Source organism: Rhinopithecus roxellana, chromosome 14 (assembly GCF_007565055.1).
Source record: "Rhinopithecus roxellana isolate Shanxi Qingling chromosome 14, ASM756505v1, whole genome shotgun sequence".
In the NCBI taxonomy this organism is placed as follows: domain Eukaryota; kingdom Metazoa; phylum Chordata; class Mammalia; order Primates; family Cercopithecidae; genus Rhinopithecus; species Rhinopithecus roxellana.
Window position 1 is genome coordinate 68,610,444 of NC_044562.1, and position 20,748 is coordinate 68,631,191.

The window sequence follows — 20,748 nt, forward strand, 5'->3', positions numbered from 1 at the left end:
GCTTCTCAAAGTATTGGGATTGCAAGTGTGAGCCACTGCGCCTGGGTGAGACTAGATAATTTAGAAACGAAAGAGGTTTATTTGACTCACAGCTCAGCATGGCTGGGGAGGCCTTAGGAAACTTACCACCATGGTGGAAGGGGAAACAAACATGCCCTTCTTCACATAGTGGCAGCAAGGAGACGTGCCAAGTGAAAGGGGGAAAAAACCCTAATGAAACCGTCAGATCTCATGAGAACTCATGAGAACTCACTCACAATCATGAGAACCAGCAGCATGGAGGTAACTGCACCCATGATTTAATTACCTCCCACTGGCTCCCACCCATGACATATGGAGATTATGGGAACTACATAATCTAGTGGGGACACAGCTAAACCATATGAACTATTTAGCTCCTACACTACACACCTATATAGCAGGTTACTGTACTAAATACTGTAGGCAATTGCAACACAACGATAAGCATTTGTGTATCTAAACATAGGAAAGGTACCATAAAAATATTGTATAAAAGATAAGGATGGCATACCTGTATAGAGCATTTACCATGAATGGAACTTGTAGAGGTGGAAGTTGCTGTGGGTGAGTCAGTGAGTGAGTGGTGAATGAATGTGAAGGCCCAGGACATTCCTATACACTTACCATACTAGGATGTTACTGTAGACTTTATAAGCACTATATACTTAGGCTACACTAAATTTATTTTTAGAAAATTTCTTTATTCAGTAATAAATTAACCTCAGCTTAATGTAATCCTTTCACTTTATAAACTTTAAATGTTTTTAAGCTTTTGACTTTTTTGTAATAACACTTAGCTTAAAACATAAACACACTGCAGAGTGCTACAAAAATTCTTTATATTCTTATTCTCTAAGCTCTTTTCTATCTTTAAATGTATTTATTTAACTTTTAAAAAAAACTTTTTTTATTAAAAAGTATGACACAAACACCCATATTAGCCTAGGCCTACACAGGGTCAGGATCATTAATGTCACTGTCTTCCACTTCCACATCTTAACCCACTGGAAGGTCTCCAGGCACAACTACATGCATGGAACTGTCATAAATGATAACAATGCCTTCTTCTAGAATACCTCTTGAAGAACCTGCCTGAGGCCATTTTACAGATAACTTTAATTTTTTTCATAAATGGAAGAAGTACACTCTAAAATAATTATTATAAAAAGCATAGTATAGTAAATATATAAACCAGTAACACAGTCATTTATTATCATTATCAAGTATTATATACCTTACATAACTGTGTGTGCTATACTTTTATACAACTGGTAGCACAGTGGGTTTGTTCACACCAGAATCACCACAAGCACATGAGTAATGTGTTACACTACAACATCATGACAGCTACCACATCTCTAGGCAATAGGAATTTTTCAGCTCCATTATAACCTTATGGGACCACCATTGTATATGCAGTCTATCATTGACTGAAATGTCATTATGTGACACGTGACTGTGTATTCTATTGAATCTCCCTTTCTCATTCCTCAAAGACATTGTCAAATATCAGAAAGTCTGGTCCTATTTGAAACTTTAGGCTCTTATCCAGTTGAACACTCCCTTTTTTCTGGCTCTGGTTGAACCATGAAAAGCGGCATGGTCTGCTCTTTCTTCCGTGTTCCATGCTTTCTGATTCTTGCGCTTTCCATTGTTAGGGATAAGAGGAGGAATTAGAGGAGAAAAAGGGGCAAATGCATTTGTACTTAATGACAGTTATGGTTGTCCTCTGAATGGCAGATGTCCAGATGCTGTCTGACTCTCAGGGACAATGTGTGAATTCTTCATAAGGTTGGTGCCCTGACCTCTTACAACCCTTCCTCAGCTTGTGCCACTAAAGGTCCACCCTTCAGCCTCTTGCTGCAAAGGTCCTAGTGATCAGACTTCTTATGTTGGGCACTAACAACATGATTTGAGCCAGGCCACCTTTCAAAGCATCCTATTGGCCCAAAGAAATCTTATTCAACCTTGACATGCCAAACTGAGATTATAGGTTCTTCTCCTTCTTACCTTTCTTGCTCCAACCCCATCTCCCTTCAACCACAAGTGAGGAACAGATTGCCAAGACCTGCAGTAGTCTAACTAGGGAATGAAATCCCAGTGTCCCCTTCTTACCTGCATTTCTAGCTTTATTAGTTTGGGATTCAGAAGCTCCCAACCAGACCAGAAATTCATGACTCCAGTGAGTCCTCCAATCTTCAGACTACTTTATAAGGCCTAGACAGGTGGGTGATAGGGTGCTGGTAGCTGGACCAGTTCTACTAAATCTTATAAATACCACAGGACTGTGTTGGGGGTTTCTGAGGAACTATCTCTAACATGCTATAATACTAAATACTAGTTGCTTTCAATTCTCAGTTGTGTCCTTCATTGAGGCCACAGAAGTCTTGTTCAATATCCTTTAAACATTAACAAAAGTGCAAACCAGAGTTAACCAAAATATCAAAAGAAGATTGCTGAATATAGTACATTCATATAAATAAATATAATTTGGTGTTAGAAATCTTAATCCAGTTCTGCATTTATTGACATGGAAATGTTCTTGATTTATTCCTAAGTGAAAAATATTAGTTACAGAACAGTATGCTTCTGTATATTCATATTTGCTATTATGTAAAAAATAGTATAGAGTAAAATATACCAAAATATCATAATGCTAGGTCAAAACTATTGCCTGTGAGCCAAATATTGCCTGCCACCTATTTTCGTAAGTAAAATGTTACTGGATCACAGCCATGCCAGTGGCTGCTTTCCTACTACAAACCAGAGTTGAGTAGTTACAACAGAGACAGTATAGCCACAAAGCTTAATGTGTCTTCTGGAGCTGTATAGAAAAAGTTTACAAACTGTTATTGTAGATGATAGAATCATGAGTAATTTTAATTTTTTAAAATTTTTGTCTGACTTCATTTTTAAAATTTTCTGCAGTGAGCATACATTTATTGCATAAAATATGTATCTATTATTAAACCACTGAATCCTGGTTAGAAAATCTTATTACATTGATAAAATTAAACTCAAAAGCAAATCTTACAAGTCAAATAATAAAAATTTGATTACAGCTTTCAAAGTTCTAATTCAAAATATAAGACCTACATTGTAGGTAGAATATTAATTTTTTATTGTTTTTTAAATTAAGACCTATGAATGGACATGACTCTTCCATATGCCAACAGGATTGGTTTCTTAAAACTTCTTTTTAGAGCTTCTGGTATGTTCTTTTTGTCTTAGCATATTAGTCTTCTGAGGCTGTGTTTGAGTAATGTAGTGCTAAGTTTGATGAATAAGGTGGATTAATTTGAGTAAAGATTTTGGAGTAAGAAATAAGGGTGATACATTTTGAAGACTGATTTTCTTTACATGGCTTATGAACTGGACATAAAAGGAGTATCAAAGGAAAGAGTTTTCAAGTGTTTGGAGCTTTGGAAAATAAATGAATCAGTATGGAACTTCCCAAGGACACTACTTTGAAGAAATAAATTCACTTGGATGCATAAATTATGTATATTTGTTACAACGAACAATTCTGATGTAGCTAAGCAAATTCTGCTTCAAAATCCTGTAGGATAAAACCTTATAAATGTGTTTGAGTAATCAAGAAATAATTAGGACAGTCAGAAAACCTGCTAATTAACATTAGGTGAGGGAATACTTGAAAATGGAATTCATCTTAACCAGAAGTTCCAGAAGACATGCATCTTTATTAAAAGAAACAGAAGTAAACAGTACATTAATTAAACTTTCAAATACACAAAGAGGTTTTTAAAATACCAGGAAGGAATGAGGAATAAGACAATGGATTTTCATTAAAATATCAAGCAATTAAGATGAGAAATTGTTATGCCCAGACCGTTTATTCCCCGAAGAAGACCACCAGAGTCCAGAGTCAAAGCCAAGCGGCAAGGATCTTTACTGCAAGTTCGAACTTGGTCCCTCCATTCCACAGCATACAAGAGGGCCCCAAACGATGCATGTGCTCGCTTTTTATAGCCCGATGTAAACAGGATATGTAAGGTTACAGAGGAACAAGGGAATTCTTTTGGTTACAGCATTACAATTGCTTAACATTTTAAGTTATACATTTAGTAGTTTTCTATTGGTTCCCGCGCTTTTAGTGTAACCACAAACGGTTGTGACCTTATCACCAGGTGGTGTTTTTCAAAGTTGAGACATATGGAGGAATGTGTTTGTGTTGGGCCCAGGAAGTTGAGACAAATGGAGGAATGTGTTTGTGTTGGGCCCAGGGCTGAGATATATGGAGGAATGTGTTTGTGTTGGGCCCAGGGCTGAGATATATGGAGGAATGTGTTTGTGTTTGATTTCTTTCATTCCCCCCTTTCTCAGGTACCTCTGGAGCCAATCTTGGGTCTTATAAGTCTGATTCTGTTTCAGTGTCTGCAGGTTGGTATTGAGCTCTGAGGACCATGAGTTGTATGGTGTCAAACCTTTCTCTGACAAACTGCAAAATTTGGTTCATAACACAGGGTCCTACGGTAAACAGAAACAGTAGACTTAGCAGGGGTCCAAGGAAGGGGGCTAACAGAGAAAACATAGAGGAATTCCACCATTGGTTTGCAGCTGAGGCAAATTGCTGTTTTTTCATTTCTATGCTTAACTTGCGTAACTGTTGGACCCGGTTCTCTACAAGCCCTGATTCATTTATGTAAAAACAACAGTCTTCCTTCAGGAACATACATGTACCACCTTTTTCAGCAGTGAGTAGGTCTAGGGCCCTCCGGTTCTTTAAGGTTACCTGGGCTAGGGATGTGAGCTGTCACTGAAGGGAGACAAGGGACTCAGCCGACTCCTCCATAGCAACGGCAAATTGTTGGTACAACTTGTTGCTTTCTATGAGGGTGTGACCTAGGGCTCCCCCTGCCAGTCCGGCCGCAATGAGGGATGAGGTGAGGGAGATTCCCGCGATAAGGGGGAGAAATATGGCTCGTGCAGGTCTCGGTCTAGGGGCTGGGTGAGTAGCAGTACTAGTTTGGTTACTGGTGTACCCCAGGAACTCGCCGGCAGTTAGTAGAGTTAACCAGGGAACTAATGTGACAGGGAGACACAGGAGGTTGGTAACAGAGGGACCAGATAAGTTCTTAGATAATGTTCCATTACACCAAAAGGATATGCCCGGCGGGGCCCTCAGGGTGGTATTAGGGGGCGTTACAGTGATGTTGCAGAGGCTGGAGTTAGTGCCTGAAAAACAGTGGGGAAACTTCTCCTGACTGGGGTTCAGGTACAGTGACACATTAAGAATAGGGGCATGCGAGAGATTCTGAAGGTTGTTAGTTTGGGTAGAGGATTCCCATGGCAGAGGGACAGCGGTTAGTGGTGGGCGCCCTAGGGTGGCACACAGAAAGCAGCCAGACAAGCTGTGAAGTCCTGTAAGGTTAGCAAGTTCTAATCCTTCTTGTAACAATTCTAACCAGGAGAAAGGACGTAAATCTTGTGTTAGTCTGCCTTCCTGTCATTGGATATCCCCATGGACCAGGGGCCGTACCTGGACTAGGCCGCACCACAAATAGAGGTGACTGCTAGGCCACGTGGAGGAAGAGGAATAGTATACAGCCCCATGTTGAGGCTTGGTCCAGTGGGAGTTCCAAGGGTCCTTAACTATCCAAGTATAGGTGCCGCCTTTACCCTGCTGGTAGAAGTTCCACCCGGATTGTTTGTTCCACCCTCTGACTGAATGCATGTTACAGTAACTGTAGGGGCAGCCTGCGTTTTGGTGCCACCAATAGTGTTTACAATTGTATTTAGTCTGATCAAACTCAAAACATATCATTGGCACCTTTGGTTTGGCTATCCGAAAACCAGTAAAATTTAGCAAAATTGGGTCACTGCACCCTGAGGAGGGGCAATCAGCACTGGCCAATAATTTCCCGGGCTTATGAGGTTGCCCAGGGTGGGTTTGGTTTTCATAAAGCCAGAATTTCCAGGCAAAGGGATTAGGAGCTGGTTTTGCGTTTGCCCCAGCAGCCACTAGGGCGACTAATGCTAGGGTTAGACTACCTAGCTGCATGTTTGCAGTGGGCTATGCTGCCAGCACAGGGTGAGTTTTAAGGGGTTGTTCTTAGCTCTGTCCACAGTCCACGTGGCCGGTGCTTCAGTCACTGCCGCGGTTGACCCAAGGAGGTCGGAGGTCGGGTCCACTGGTTTGATGTGGGTGTGGTGGATCCACGACGTGATGCCTTCTACCTTCAGGGCGGTGGGTGTGGTTAGGAGTACCTGGAGTGGTCCCTTCCACCTGGGTTCTAGGGTCTCTTGTCGGTGTCGCTTAACCAGGACCCAGTCTCCCAGCTGGTATGGATGGGGTGTCGGCGGGGGACCGGTTTCATATAGTTCCTTCAGCTTGGGCCAGATTTCCTGATGAACTTTCTGTAAGGCTTGTAGGGAAAACAAGAGATCAGAGACATTTTCTGTTTCAGATTTGAGCAGATCATCTTTTAGGCTAGGAACCAGGGGTGGGGGTCTGCCATACATGATTTCATAAGGGGTAAGGCCCAGTCTGTAAGGGGTATTACGGGCCCGGAACAGAGCGTAGGGGAGGAGGACCACCCAATTAGCGCCAGTCTCCATAGTCAATTTAGTTAGGGTCTCTTTTAAGGTCCGATTCATCCCTTCTACCTGTCCTGAACTTTGGGGCCTGTAAGCGCAAAGTAGTTTCCAATTTGCCCCAAGGAGGGAAGCCAAATCCTGACTCACCTTAGCAACGAAGGCCGGCCCATTATCTGACCCTATCTGGACGGGGAAGCCATACCTGGGGAGGATGTCTTCCAGAATTTTCTTTGCTACAACCTGAGCGGTTTCTTTTTTGGTTGGGAATGCTTCAGTCCACCCTGAAAAAGTATCTACAAAGACAAGTAAGTGCCGATACCTGTATTTTCCTGGCTTTATCTCAGTAAAATCTACTTCCCAGTAGATACCGGGCCTGGTTCCCCTGAGCCGTGTTCCCGTTGTAGCCTGGGGTTGGGGATAGGCGTTGCTAAGCTGGCAGACTTTGCAACTTGTCACGATGCTGCTGGCCACCTCAGCTACATGTCTGATCTTGAGCTTGGAGCGTCTGATCAGGTCTATCATCTGCCGGGCACCCAGGTGGGTGGTTCGGTGGATGTGTTCTAACACTTGCTGTCCTAATTTTTCCGGGAGGATAGTTTGGTCATTAGTATCAGTCCACCACCCATTCTGGATCCGTTTCAGGGGAAGTTTGTCGATCCATTGGAGATCTTTTTCTGAATAATCAGGGAGATATGGCAAGTTCCGGGGACCCGGATCAGGGAGCTGGAGTGCAAGGAGTTGGCTGGGAGCCTTTGCTATACTCCTTGCGGTTTGGTCTGCCAGAGAGTTGCCTTGAGCAATCGGAATGATTGGTTTCTGATGCCCTGGGCAATGTACAATAGCCAGTTTTTCCGGTCTCCATAGGGCTGCCAACAGGGCTAAGATCTCTTTCTTGTTTTTTACCTCTTTTCCTTCAGCCGTTAGTAACCCTCGCTCCCTGTAAATGGCCCCATGTATATGCGCCGTAACAAAGGCATATCGGCTCTCTGTGTATACTGTCAGTTTCTTTCCTGCCCCTAAGGTGAGAGCTTGGGTGAGCGCTATCAGTTTGGCCTTCTGGGCCGACGTACCCAGGGGCAGGGGTTCCGCCCAAATTACCTCAGTCTCTGAAGTCACTGCTGCTCCAGCATACCTCTGGCCTTGGTGTATGAAGCTGCTTCCATTGGTGAACCAAACGAGGTCAGCGTCAGGAAGTGGGCGGTCCTGCAGATCTTCTCGAATTCTGTATACCTGAGGTAGTATCTCGGTGCAATCATGGAGCGGGGCATTCAGGTCTGGGTTGGGCAACAGCGAGGCAGGATTTAAGGTTGTTGGGGGCAGGAAAGTTATCCTGAGGGGGTTTAGTAGTAGTCCTTGGTAGTGGGTGAGCCGGGTGTTACTTATCCATCGATCAGGTGGCTGTTTGAGTACACCCTGGATGGCATGTGGAGTAACGACCCGTAATTCTTGACCCATGACAAGTTTATCAGCATCTTGTACCATCAGGGCCATGGCTGCAATCATTCGGAGACAGGGGGCCACCCGGCAGCCACTGGGTCTAATTTCTTTGACAGGTAGGCAATTGGCCTCTGCCAGGGGCCTAAGTTCTGAATTAGCACCGCCTTGGTGACACCCTTGCTCTCGTCCACGTATAAGTGGAAAGGCTTGGTGACATCAGGTAGTCCCAGGGCGGGCGCAGAGAGTAGGGTGGTTTTGATCTGTTGGAAAGCCGACTCGGCTTCTTCTGTCCAATTAAATGACTGCTGTCCCTGTGTTGCCTGATACAAGGGTTTAGCCATCTCTGCGAACCCAGGGATCCATAGTCTACAGAATCCCGCCGATCCCAGGAATTCCCTTACTTGTCAGGTGGATTGTGGCCTGGGGATCTGCAGAACAGTCTGCTTCTGGGCGTCTGTTAACCAGCGTTGCCCTCCTCTTAGCAGGTACCCCAGATATGTTACTTCTGGTTTACAGATTTGAGCTTTCTTTGCTGAGGCTCGGTAGCCCAGGTCCCCTAGAGCTTGTGAAAGACCCTTGGTCCCTTGGATACAAGCTTCTTGGGTCTTGGCAGCAATCAGAAGGTCATCAACATACTGTAGTAAGGTTATTTCAGGGTGTTTGCGTCGGTACTCACCCAGGTCTTCATGGAGGGCCTCATCGAACAGGGTAGGAGAGTTTTTGAATCCCTGCGGCAGTCTGGTCCATGTCAGTTGGCCACTTATGCCCCTCTCAGGGTCAGTCCACTCGAAGGCGAAGAGCTTTTGGCTCTGAGGGGCTAAAGGCAAACTGAAGAAAGCATCTTTCAGATCTAAAACAGTGTACCATTGATGTTCAGGGTTTAGGGTACTCAGGAGGGTGTACGGGTTAGGCACAGTTGGATGTATGTCCATAACCCTCTTATTGACTTCCCTCAAGTCTTGTACAGGTCTGTACTCTCCGCTATTAGGTTTCCGTACCGGCAACAATGGAGTATTCCAGGGCGAGTGACATGGGCGGAGGACCCCTTGGTCGAGGAGCTGGCGAATATGTGGTGTAATCCCTTCTTTGGCCTCTAGGGACATCGGGTATTGGCGTACTCGAACGGGGTCTGTCCCAGGCTTGAGTTCAACAAACAAGGCAGGACAGTGTTTTGCTAGTCCTAAGCCCCCCGTTTCCGCCCAAGCTCCTGGATATTGTTGGAGCCAGGTTGCTATGTCCTGGTCAGGGGCCACTCGCTCCTGGTGGAGCCGGTACTCATCTTCTAGGGTTATGGTCAGGACGGACACAGGCTGATTTTGGGAGTTGGTCACGATGGGCCCCTCAGGGAGGAAATGGATCTGCGCTCCCATTTTAGTTAGCAGGTCTCTTCCTAATAGGGGACAGGGGCTCTCAGGGATGACCAGGAAAGAATGGGTTACATTCCTGGCTCCGAGGTTTGCTGTTCTTTGTGTCGTCCAGGGGTATTTCTTAATCCCTGTGGCCCCTTGCACCCACAAGGACTTGGAGGATAATTTTCCATTGGTTTTAACTAGGACCGAGTGCTGTGCTCCCGTATTGACCAAGAACTGAACTGGGGACCCCTCCACTTGCAAAGTTACCCTAGGTTCGGGGAGGTGGTCCGAACCCCATCTTCCCAAGTCTTCATCTTGAGTGACCAGTACGGGTGTAGACCTAGGGGGTCCCTGTCCTCTGCGTTGTTTCTTTTTGGGGCAGTCTTTTACCCAGTGGCCAGCCTCCTTACAGTAGGCACATTGGTCTTTGCTCAGATTATCATGTCTGGGGGACCGCCTAGGTTGGGTGTTCTCTGGCTGTAGATGCTCTTTCTGTACTACTGCTGCCAGGACCTTGGTCATTTTTTCAGTGGCCTTGAATTGCCTTTCCTCTGGAGTATCTCTATTATTGTAAACTCGCTGGGCTATCTGAAGAAGGTCCTGAATCTGTTTTCCCTCTAAGTCTTCTAATTTCTGGAGTTTCTTCTTAATATCTGGGGCCGTCTGATTTACAAAAGACATTACAACAGCTGCCTGACTTCCTGGGGCCTCTGGGTCCATGGGGGTGTACTGTCTAAAGGCTTCCATTAATCTTTCTAAGTAAGTAGCTGGGCTTTCTGCCTTTCCCTGCAGAACAGAGTATACTTTAGCCAAATTAGTGGGCTTGCGAGCAGCTGCCCAGAGACCCGCCATTAGAGTCTGGCGATAAAGGTGTAGCCGTCCCCTACCTTCTGCTGTGTTGTAGTCCCACGCCGGCCTGGTCAGAGGAAAAGTCGCATTTATGAGGTCGGGGTTGGCAGTCGGTTGACCGTCGTCCCCCAGGACCAGCTTTCTAGCTTCTACCTGTATTCTCTCTCGCTCCTCCGTTGTGAACAAGATCCAGAGGAGCTGCTGACAGTCATCCCAAGTGGGCTGGTGGGTGAACATGACACTATCTAGTAAAGCCATTAAATCTTTGGGGTTGTCTGAAAACCGGGCACTCTGAGTCTTCCAGTTATACAGATCACTGGTGGAGAATGGCCAGTACTGGAACCTGGGGATTCCCGTGTCATCTGGGGGTCCTATTTCCCGAAGGGGTAGAGCCACTGTGGAGTCAGGCGGCTGTGGGGGGGTGCTAATCCGCAAAGTGCGCCCTCGCATCCGCCCCGCCGGCCCTTCAGAGTTACTTTCGCTTCCAGTGGGCTCGGGTGCGCCGGCCGCCTCCCGTCCGCCCACTTCTTCCTGTGGCTCAGCCCGGGGGGCTGGGGCCTGGGGCCTGGGGCCTGAAGGGGTACGGAGGGGGTTCTGTGGACAGGGGGTCCTCACTATCAGGTAAAACGGGATGGGGGAGGCAGTCGGTTGCTTGGGTTTTAGCGGCTGAGCAACTAGTGTCTTACAGGGTCCGGGGGCTGGTAGGAAAAGGGACAGGCAAGGGGGTGGGTTCTCAACAAGGTCCTGCCATATGAGGATATATGGGATATGATCCGGGTGGCCAGTCCGCCCAGGTAGGAAAACCTTGGACTTTACTTTAGTGATGACGGGAAGACAGAATGTCCCCTCGGGTGGCCACCCTACATTAAAGGCAGGCCATTCGGAACGGCACAGAGTAATTAGCTTTCTCCTCCTGATTTCCACACTAAGATCATGGCCCCTTGCCCTAACATCCTTGAAATTATTTATAAGGAGAGATAGGGGGGTGCTCTGGGTATTACCCATTCTGTAATAGTTTGTTGTCTCTTCCTGCAAAAGAATAGGGGTTAGGATTCCTGTAAAGGAAAACTGGAGTATCTATAATATCCTAGCCGCAAGCGCACTCCGGAAGCCCGGGTCAGAATCAGTTCAGATAGAAATCTAAATCAGGCGAGAGCCAGGGGACATCTCCCACTGGTCTCCGCTGGCCGTCCTATAGCACGTCTGCCAGGACTGTGTCAGCTTCAGTTTCAGACCTCGCGAGTCACAGGTACAGGTTCAGAACAGATACAGACAAACAAGACAAACAGAGACGAGCCAGCTCACCTATCCGCAGCTCCTGGTAGATCCGTTGACCAGGGGTCTGGTGGGCTTGGGGAATCCCGGACGAGCCCCCAAATGTTATGCCCAGACCGTTTATTCCCCGAAGAAGACCACCAGAGTCCAGAGTCAAAGCCAAGCGGCAAGGATCTTTACTGCAAGTTCGAACTTGGTCCCTCCATTCCACAGCATACAAGAGGGCCCCAAACGATGCATGTGCTCGCTTTTTATAGCCCGATGTAAACAGGATATGTAAGGTTACAGAGGAACAAGGGAGTTCTTTTGGTTACAGCATTACAATTGCTTAACATTTTAAGTTATACATTTAGTAGTTTTCTATTGGTTCCCGCGCTTTTAGTGTAACCACAAACGGTTGTGACCTTATCGCTAGGTGGTGTTTTTCAAAGTTGAGACATATGGAGGAATGTGTTTGTGTTGGGCCCAGGAAGTTGAGACAAATGGAGGAATGTGTTTGTGTTGGGCCCAGGGCTGAGATATATGGAGGAATGTGTTTGTGTTGGGCCCAGGGCTGAGATATATGGAGGAATGTATTTGTGTTTGATCTCTTTCAAAATAACAAAATTAGGCTTTGAAGTTTAGACGTTTGCATATTGAGAAAGAATGCCACTATTCAAATATATAAATATATCAGTGACTTTTCAAATTTTAGGATCCGTTTTATTGACTAGATAGTATCTATCCGATAACAGAATTTCCTGAATAGAGTAAAATCATTTACACATTTCCAAAGTCAATATTTTTCCTTAATATTCTCAAAGATTAAGACTCTGGCCTATCTGAGAAAAAAATTTAAAACATAATTTAACTGAATTTTAGATCATGTAAGTGTTAAACATACCATACATCTCAATTTTAAAAGGGAAGTATCTGCCCTTAGTATATATATTAATAGTTTTAAGATATTCTCTGCCTTCTGGCTCAATTGACCTCTATAATAATATCTCCCATTGTGGCGAAAAGAAAGAGAGATCAGCCTGTTACTGTGTCTATATAGAAAGAAGTAGACATAAGAGACTCCATTTTGTTCTGTATTTGAGATGCTGTTAATCTGTGACCCTACCCCCAACCTTATCCTTGCAAGAGACATGTGCTGTGGTGACTCAAGGTTTAATGGATTTTGGGCTGTGCAGGATGTGTCTTTGTTAAACAAGTGCCTGAAGGCAGCTTGCTGGTTAAAAGTCCTGCCCGTCCCTGGGCAACAGAACATCTCAGTGTGAGACCTGATTGTATGCTCTGTTTACTGAGATAGGAGAAAACCACCTTACAGCATAAGGTGGGACTTGCTGGAGCAATGCTGCTAAAAGGTTTATGGAGATGTTTGCATATGCATATCAAGGCACAGCATTTTCCTTTGAACTTACCCAGGTCACAGAGATCTTTATCCATGTCTTACTGCTAATTTTCTCCCTAAAATGATCCTATTGTCCTGCCACTCCCTTATCTTTAAGATGGTAAAGATAATTATCAATAAATACTAAGGGAACTCAGAGACCGGTGCCAGCGTGGGTCCTCTATATGCTGAGCGCCAGTCCCCTGGGCCCACTTTTTCTTTCTCTATACTTTGTCTCTGTGGCTCATTTCTTTTCTCAAGTATCTCCTTCCACCTAACGAGAAACGCCCACAGGTGTGGAGGGGCAGGCCACCCCTTCATCCCATTACACTTGTTGCCAGCTCTATGCTCAACTACCAAGTATTCACCAAGAAAACCCCACGATTTCTAATACCTAGGTATTTCTTCATGTTTCTGCTTCTAACCATTCACTTCCCACTCATTTTCAACCCTATTCTATCCTTATCTAAATCTGACCTTCAAAACCTTCAAAATGCCACTTCCTTAATGAAAAATGTCTCGTTCTTCCCAAGCAGAAGTAATCATTTTCTGCCCTGTGCTCTCATGCCTCTTACCAGTTTCTGTTGTAAATTAGAGATCTTTGAATGACTGTCTCATTTCCTCCTGCTATGCTGTAATTTTCTCATAGTACATACTTACTTTATTTACTATTCTCTTTAGTGTCTAGCACATTGTCAGCAATTAACATATTATTAATATGTACTTGTTAATTCACAAATTACCTCTTTGAAAACAAGATATGAAAAGGAAGTATTTTTCTTAAAGAAATAGGAACAGAGAAAATATATAATTTTATACATCTTCTCAGTATAACCTAAATCAAATGACTGTTGAACAGGATAGATATTTTCACTTACACCAAATAAATATACTTTAAAAACTAACCTATAATTGTAAAAGGAAGCAACTGCTATTTCACATCTAGGGTGACTGTTGTATACTTTTATGTCACTAGTGATATATTAAGTCCTCCTTTTGTGCTGAAATATTAGTGTACCACAGACCGATCAGTTAGAGAAAACATCATGCTCATTTATGCCACTTACTAATCCATGGGATGTTATTTAATTTTGAAAAGGCTCGGTTTCCTCATCTTTAAGATAGGAATAATCATTTTGAGCCTTACCTATTTCACAAGTTTTCTGTGAGAGCTAATAAGACAATGTAAGTCATAGCACTTTATAAACTGTAAAGTTCTATACAAATGTAAGGGTTTATGAGGGACATTAGTATAAGGGACATTATTAGTAATATGAGAGAATGAGTGAGTCAATGACTGAAACAGTTCAGATTCTTTTAGATCGAATTCATATGAAATGCTTGAAGCAAGGAAAGATTTTGGTATGTAATAACTTTAATTTTCATCACAAGAAACTGAGTAATTCCAAATATTAAGATTACTGAATTATTTTGCTGCTTTATGAGTTCTGTAAGATTGCAAATTCAATCTGAGGGATCCTTATAGATGAGAGAGTTCCAGGCCTAAAATATTCTCCAATCTAATTTGCTGACTATTACCAATTAGGAAGAATGATTTTATGTCCTTCGCTCACACTGTAGAGGTCAGTTTAATAAAAGTCTAAGACTTTTTCCATCATATTTCATTCGTCCTGAAGTTTTAATACACTCACTGAAAGGGAATATGGAATGTGCAACCTAAGGGTATAAAAGGATCTCAGCATTCATTTATTCTAAGTAACACCCAGATTTGAAATCCCTCCATAGCACCCTGGCTGTGTCTAGTCTCAACCTGAATGGATCCAACTGAAAAAAAAAGGATGGAAATCAACTGCTGATTCCTAAATCAATTAGGCTTTTCTTTATATAATATTTTAGTAGAAATATGATCTCCCATCATTTGCAATGTGTCCTAAAAGCTTAGGTTTACCCATATACAGAACGTTGTAACATACACACAGAAACACACACCACATTGCTGTTGCCTAGTCTCTCCTTCCCTCTTAGTCTTCTAGGCCAGTGGTATACAATTCCAAATTAGCTAGGGCAATTAGCAAATATATTCTCAGATTTCATTCCCTTTCTCTCTTCGTGAGAGTTAATCAGCATATCTATAGACATTTTCTAAAAGTACCAGCTCTACTAGGATTAAATGTTTGATGGATTTTGTTGCTGCTTACAAAGCCCCAGTTTCTTTCCCAAAGGAGTCACTGAACAGAGACTGTCTTGAATAGCAAATGAACCTCAATGAGTTAGATTCTGTTAAAGTCACTCTGACTCTCACAGCCTACACATGGGCCTTGAGGATTATAAGCATTTAGTAGCTACATGATCAAACTGCCAAAGTGTCTTTAAATGACTTGGCTAATCTTCATATTGTGCTTATGGTTAATGTCATTATTTAAAACTTTTGATTTAGACTGGCAGTAATTAATAAGCATAATGAATGGAATCTTGGTCTCTTATATTTTGGATAAATTGCATTGCCATCCACAGAGCAGCAAAAACTTAGCTAATCATAACCAAAATTAACCATGTTTCTTCTATCCCACAATCCAAAGTTAAAATTTTAGCTTGGTATACAAATTAAAGTTTAACTTATCTCTGTCATAATTAAACATAAGTAGTCAAATGAAACTAACATGGCCTAATGGCTTATTTCATGTTACCTTCATATCATGTAATTGTATCAGAGGGTAGGTGGTTTTGTTTAATAATAAAGATTTCTTTGTAGCATAATTTACAACTGAAGGATGTCAGATAGAAAGTTACCTGCTCCAAGTGGGAGAACAATGTCATTTTTCATAAGTCATCCTTATCTTGGGATGACCTAATATCAAACTGATGGCATAGTGTTCTGTTTGATTTAAACATAGAGGTTGATTTAACCTTTATAAACTGAAATCTATGCTGCAATAAAAACTTCACATAAGAATCAAATTTCTATTTTTAATTCCTTTATGGTGATTTATCTTTGTTTATATGACATATGAGGCTTCAATAAGATCTGTCTGTGTTTCTCTTAGAAGATAAAGGGAAGTTAAAAGCCAGCAGTTCCAGTCAGCCGTCAAGCTCTGAAAGTGGCTCATTTCTCCTCAAATCTGGCACAACACCCCTGCCACCTGGAGCAGCCACTTCTCCCTCCAAGAGCACAAATGGAGCTCCCGGTACTGTTGTTGAATCCGAAGAAGAAAAAGCCAAAAAATTACTTTATTGTTCGCTATGCAAAGTGGCTGTGAACTCCCTGTCACAGCTGGAGGCACACAACACAGGTTAGCAGCTATCTTTTGCATTTAAATAATGTTTATAATAAAACCCAACTTTTCCCATCAGAATACCATATCTTTTGTTGTTCAGACCTTAGGGTTGTTCAATGCTTCTCTACTTTTTTGATTCAAAAGAGTGATTTTAGAAGAGTATGATCATATGACTTTGCAACTAGCAAGACAAAAGCAGCTTGGAGATCAAACTTGTCCTATTCTTTATTTTCTTAAAAACATCTAATACTGTCCAAAACTCATTTGGATGAAGTGACAGAGATGAAGATAAATATTTATGCACAGTGTTCACTGCAATACACTTAAAAGAGAAAAAAAATAGAAACAACCTAAAGCCCACCAGTAGGGAAATACTGAATAAATTATAGTAACCCAATATGATATACATTAATCAGCCATTAAAACATAATGATCAGAAAATATGTACATGATTTGTTATGTGAAATTTTTAGGATATTTAATTAGTATGATCCCCATTTTGAAAAAGAATTTTTAGTACGTTAAAAAAAGAATCTGACAAGAAATACCCTAAAATGATAATAGTGGTTACCTCTGAGTAGTGAAAACATGAATAATCTTTATTTTCTTATGTTTCTCTATATTTTCTGTATTATATACTCTTACATTTTTCCATTTTTTACAATAATGTGTTAAACTAAAAATCAGCATTAAAGTGATCATTTAAAAAAAGCATTGGGCATTTTAGCCTGCAGGTAAACTTCTCAAGGATAAGAAAACAAAGAGCTCTGTATAATTCTTGGATAGCTATTTATTATGTGTCTCTTTCTCTTAGGATCTAAACACAAGACCATGGTTGAAGCTCGTAATGGGGCTGGTCCAATTAAATCCTATCCTAGACCTGGATCAAGATTAAAGATGCAGAATGGCAGTAAGGGGTCAGGACTACAGAACAAGACATTTCATTGTGAAATCTGTGATGTTCATGTTAATTCAGAAATTCAACTCAAACAGGTAACGTATCCTGAATTAGTAAACATTGTTGTTTGACAACACCACTTGACTGTGTATCTTCTCATCTATAGAATTGTTTTTACCGTGCTCACAGTTAAGTTGACTAACTTTTGTAGGATGCAAACAATATGCAAATACAGGTGCTATGTGGAAGAAAAAGTCAGTATGAAATATTTGAGCATCTACTGTTACTATATGTCAGGTTCCAGGCTAGATGTTGGAGAGACAGGAACAGTAGTCACTGGAGCCTACAGTTGAGCAGGAGCTTCTGGTAAGGTGAGATGATAAGCCTGTCTTCCAAAGGCTCAAAATCTGATTAAAGAGAGAAACTCATCAGTAACAGTGTTAATACCAGGCAAAATCTGATAAGGGCTATAGAGAACAGGAGAGAGACAGAGAAGCATTACAATTGAGGGAGGAGTAAGTCTTAATTTAGAAATCATAATGATTTTACCCACACCATCATGGAACTATGGACCTAGAGTTGGCAATGGAGAAAACAGCTACCTAGAAATAAATTTTACATGGAATAAGACTCATATTTCAATTCAGCTAATGCATCAAACTTTTTTCAGCACATTTCTAGCCGAAGGCATAAAGATCGAGTTGCAGGGAAACCACTGAAGCCAAAATACAGCCCTTACAACAAACTCCAGCGGAGCCCAAGTATTCTAGCAGTAAGTTTACCTCACCTGCTCACCTGTTTTGTGGGGAAGCTTTGCTGGGTTGGGCAGCCACTGTGGGCAAGGAGGGCATAGAGTCTAATGGTCATGAAAGGTTTCGAATTTAAATAGCCCTCATAGACAGAAGTTTTAGACTGAACTGCTTAACTCCTGCTATAGGACAACTTACTTAGAAAACAGAAACTGAACCTCTTTAACAGCTAATATGTTACTCATTACCAAGTTATTTTCAAAAGACTATCCTCTTTAGCATATAAAGTAAAGGCTCAAGAACAAGGACAAATGATGCCTAAGGAATCCCGGGATGTTGAACTTGGAAAGAGGGATTTCTTTCATAAAACAAAAATCCATCCATTTAATTTAATATCCTCATGCTTTCTGTTTCTTTGGTTTTTTGTTTTTTAATTTGGCATGAGAAGGTAAAGCAGTGTCTGCATGGTGTGCTCTCTCCATTCTAGCAGGCATGTTGGTAATTAGCCTGTTATGCTCTCAATATGTGCTATTTTCAGTGTCTTTGCAAAAACACCTAGGGACTCCAGCAATAAGTGTCATATAAATACCAAGATGGATAGATTTCACAATCTCCCTGGGACTGGGCCCAGTGCAGTGTTCAGTCTGAGGATGAAGCTAAACTTGTCCAGCTGGAGGCAATTCTGAGATTACCTTCCAGCTTCTCCAAAGCCTCTGTCTGACGCTGCAAGCAGGTGTTACCTGCATTAAGCAAATCCAGCTTGCAAGGCTCCTCCTGATTGCAAGAGAGAGAAATTAAGGATTGATTTCTTCACAGGAGGATTCCATCCTGGCATTCCATTAAATAGCGAGTTTCTAGCCCACTTACAATCATTCTCAACAACAGAAATTTGATGTAGCCTTGATTTTTCAAGGAATACTCATTAAGTAGCCAGTGACAGAGGTGTGAACTGTTTTCTTGACTCTTCAGGGTCCCTAAAGTACTGAACTCATTACCTAACTTCAATGCAGCTTATCTAAGAGAAGGGAAGGATCACACATATTCTTCAAAAACAAAACAAAACTCTCTAGGCCTCATCGTGGTTTAAGACAAGCCTGAATTTCGAATTGAACTTCATCACCTAAGCAGGAAACTTCTGGGCATGTTTTTTTCCTGGTGAGCAGCAGCATAAAATAGCTTTAGAATTTATTCAGAGGCCCTTCCCTGTGCCCTAGCACACAGGAGCAAAGACCACCAAATAAAAGAAAGCTGTGCCATGAGCCACTGAAACCAGCATTGTGAACATAATCATTTCTCGACTTCTGAGGGTGAAGATTTTCAAAATTTAAGACTTCTTCTTAATGTTGGTGTTTTTCTTATGAAAAGATATCTGTGGTGCGGTTATTCAAAAACAGTATCTCCACCCCATTCCTGGTTTTCTCCCTCCCTTAGGCAAAACTTGCATTCCAGAAAGATATGATGAAGCCTTTGGCCCCAGCCTTCCTGTCCTCACCTCTCGCAGCGGCAGCAGCCGTGTCTTCTGCGCTGTCACTCCCACCCCGGCCCTCCGCCTCGCTCTTCCAAGCTCCAGCCATTCCTCCAGCTCTTCTGAGGCCTGGACATGGGCCCATCCGCGCCACTCCTGCCTCCATCCTCTTTGCTCCGTACTAACGTCTGCAAACCCCAAGACGTTTGAGGCCAGTAGGAAGTTGAGAAAGAAAGCCACAAGGATTCAGCAATTTAAGCAGTTTGTGTTGCTGTACCCCCATGCACTCACAAAATGCAGCCCTACCACCCAGCTCCCCAATTCCAAAGAGAAACATATCACTAGATTCACGAGGGCTTTTAGAGACCGCTCCTATAATTTAGTAATCTGAGCAGCATAGGCTTTATCTCCCTATTTCCTCCCCGCCACCCCTCCCTCACCACCTCATTCAATTTGTGTATCTCAGATATTTGATTTCTTGAACATGTATTGGTAAGAAAGAAAAAGAAAGAAAATCATTCTTTATTTTTCCATGGGTATGATCTGGCTTAAAACAATATGGAATATTTTCCTGACAGACTTGAAAACTAGGATCTTCCTCAGATGTCTGTAAATAACTCTGGTATCCAACTGAGTGTATTCTAGTGTGGAACAAAAATCAATGAACACAAGTGCTTACTTGTGGATACCATCTTACCAACGGATCACAAAGTTCTCTTTTTGGTGTACTGTTGTTGACAGGGATTGTGTACTGTTTCGACCCAAGTACTGTTGTATCCTGTGTAGTACTAGATCTGTATCTCTTGTCTGAATTAAACATTTTTAGTTGCTGTGTAAATGTTAGGAAGCAAAGTAGCTTTGAATTTTCTCTTTAAGAGAACAAAAGATAAAGTAATGTATTTTCTTTATTTCACATTTTATTTGGAGATATTTAAATGAAATAGAAAGCCATATAACATAGCTATAATTACTACCTGTTTGCTATTTTTGTTTAACTTATTTTGTAGCTTCCTCACTGGTTTGTGTTGCTAAGCAAACGTATACAAACAGAAAAAGAGCTTCCTAAATTGCACATTTTTGCACCTCTTGTGCATTCTGCAAGAAGACAATGAATCCATGTATTTCTATATAAGTATCTTCTTCATTTTTAACCTGTTTTCATTTGTATTGATGCTACATAATTTTGTGGCTCCCTAATGCAATAATGTACAGAAGATAAAAAATTTATAATTGAACAATTTGTCTTTCTGTTCACTGAATATATTGCAGGTCATGCTCCCATGCCCCCCTTTCTAAACCGATATCAACTAGACTGGAATGTTTGTGATATCAGGGGCAAGAGTTATCATAAAACAACAAAATAGAGTGAACTCTTTTAGAGCATCTATATCTGCAACCTGTAAATGGTAAAATGTCTGTGTATTTTTTTAAATGTACCTTTTCAATAAAAGTACAAAAAACAAAATCTGTTTGTATTTTCAATGTTTTTTTCTCCTGAGACACCTTCAATTTGAAATCATCTGATGAAAGACT

At 42.1% G+C, this 20,748-nt stretch overlaps 1 protein-coding gene across 10 annotated transcripts in view; it reads left to right on the top strand.

Annotated features, from left to right (window-relative positions):
• ZNF385B (zinc finger protein 385B) overlaps positions 1 to 20,675 on the top strand; it is a 446,640-nt gene extending 425,965 nt beyond the window's left edge. For all 10 annotated transcript variants that reach the window (XM_030917001.1, XM_030917005.1, XM_030917002.1 and 7 more), the window contains 4 exons: positions 15,873 to 16,118; positions 16,918 to 17,096; positions 17,672 to 17,773; positions 19,182 to 20,675. In XM_030917001.1, the coding sequence (XP_030772861.1) occupies positions 15,873 to 16,118; positions 16,918 to 17,096; positions 17,672 to 17,773; positions 19,182 to 19,400 (746 nt within the window). In that variant the 3' untranslated portion in view covers positions 19,401 to 20,675. The remainder of the gene's footprint in view (positions 1 to 15,872; positions 16,119 to 16,917; positions 17,097 to 17,671; positions 17,774 to 19,181) is intronic.
• The last annotated feature ends 73 nt before the right edge of the window (positions 20,676 to 20,748 follow it).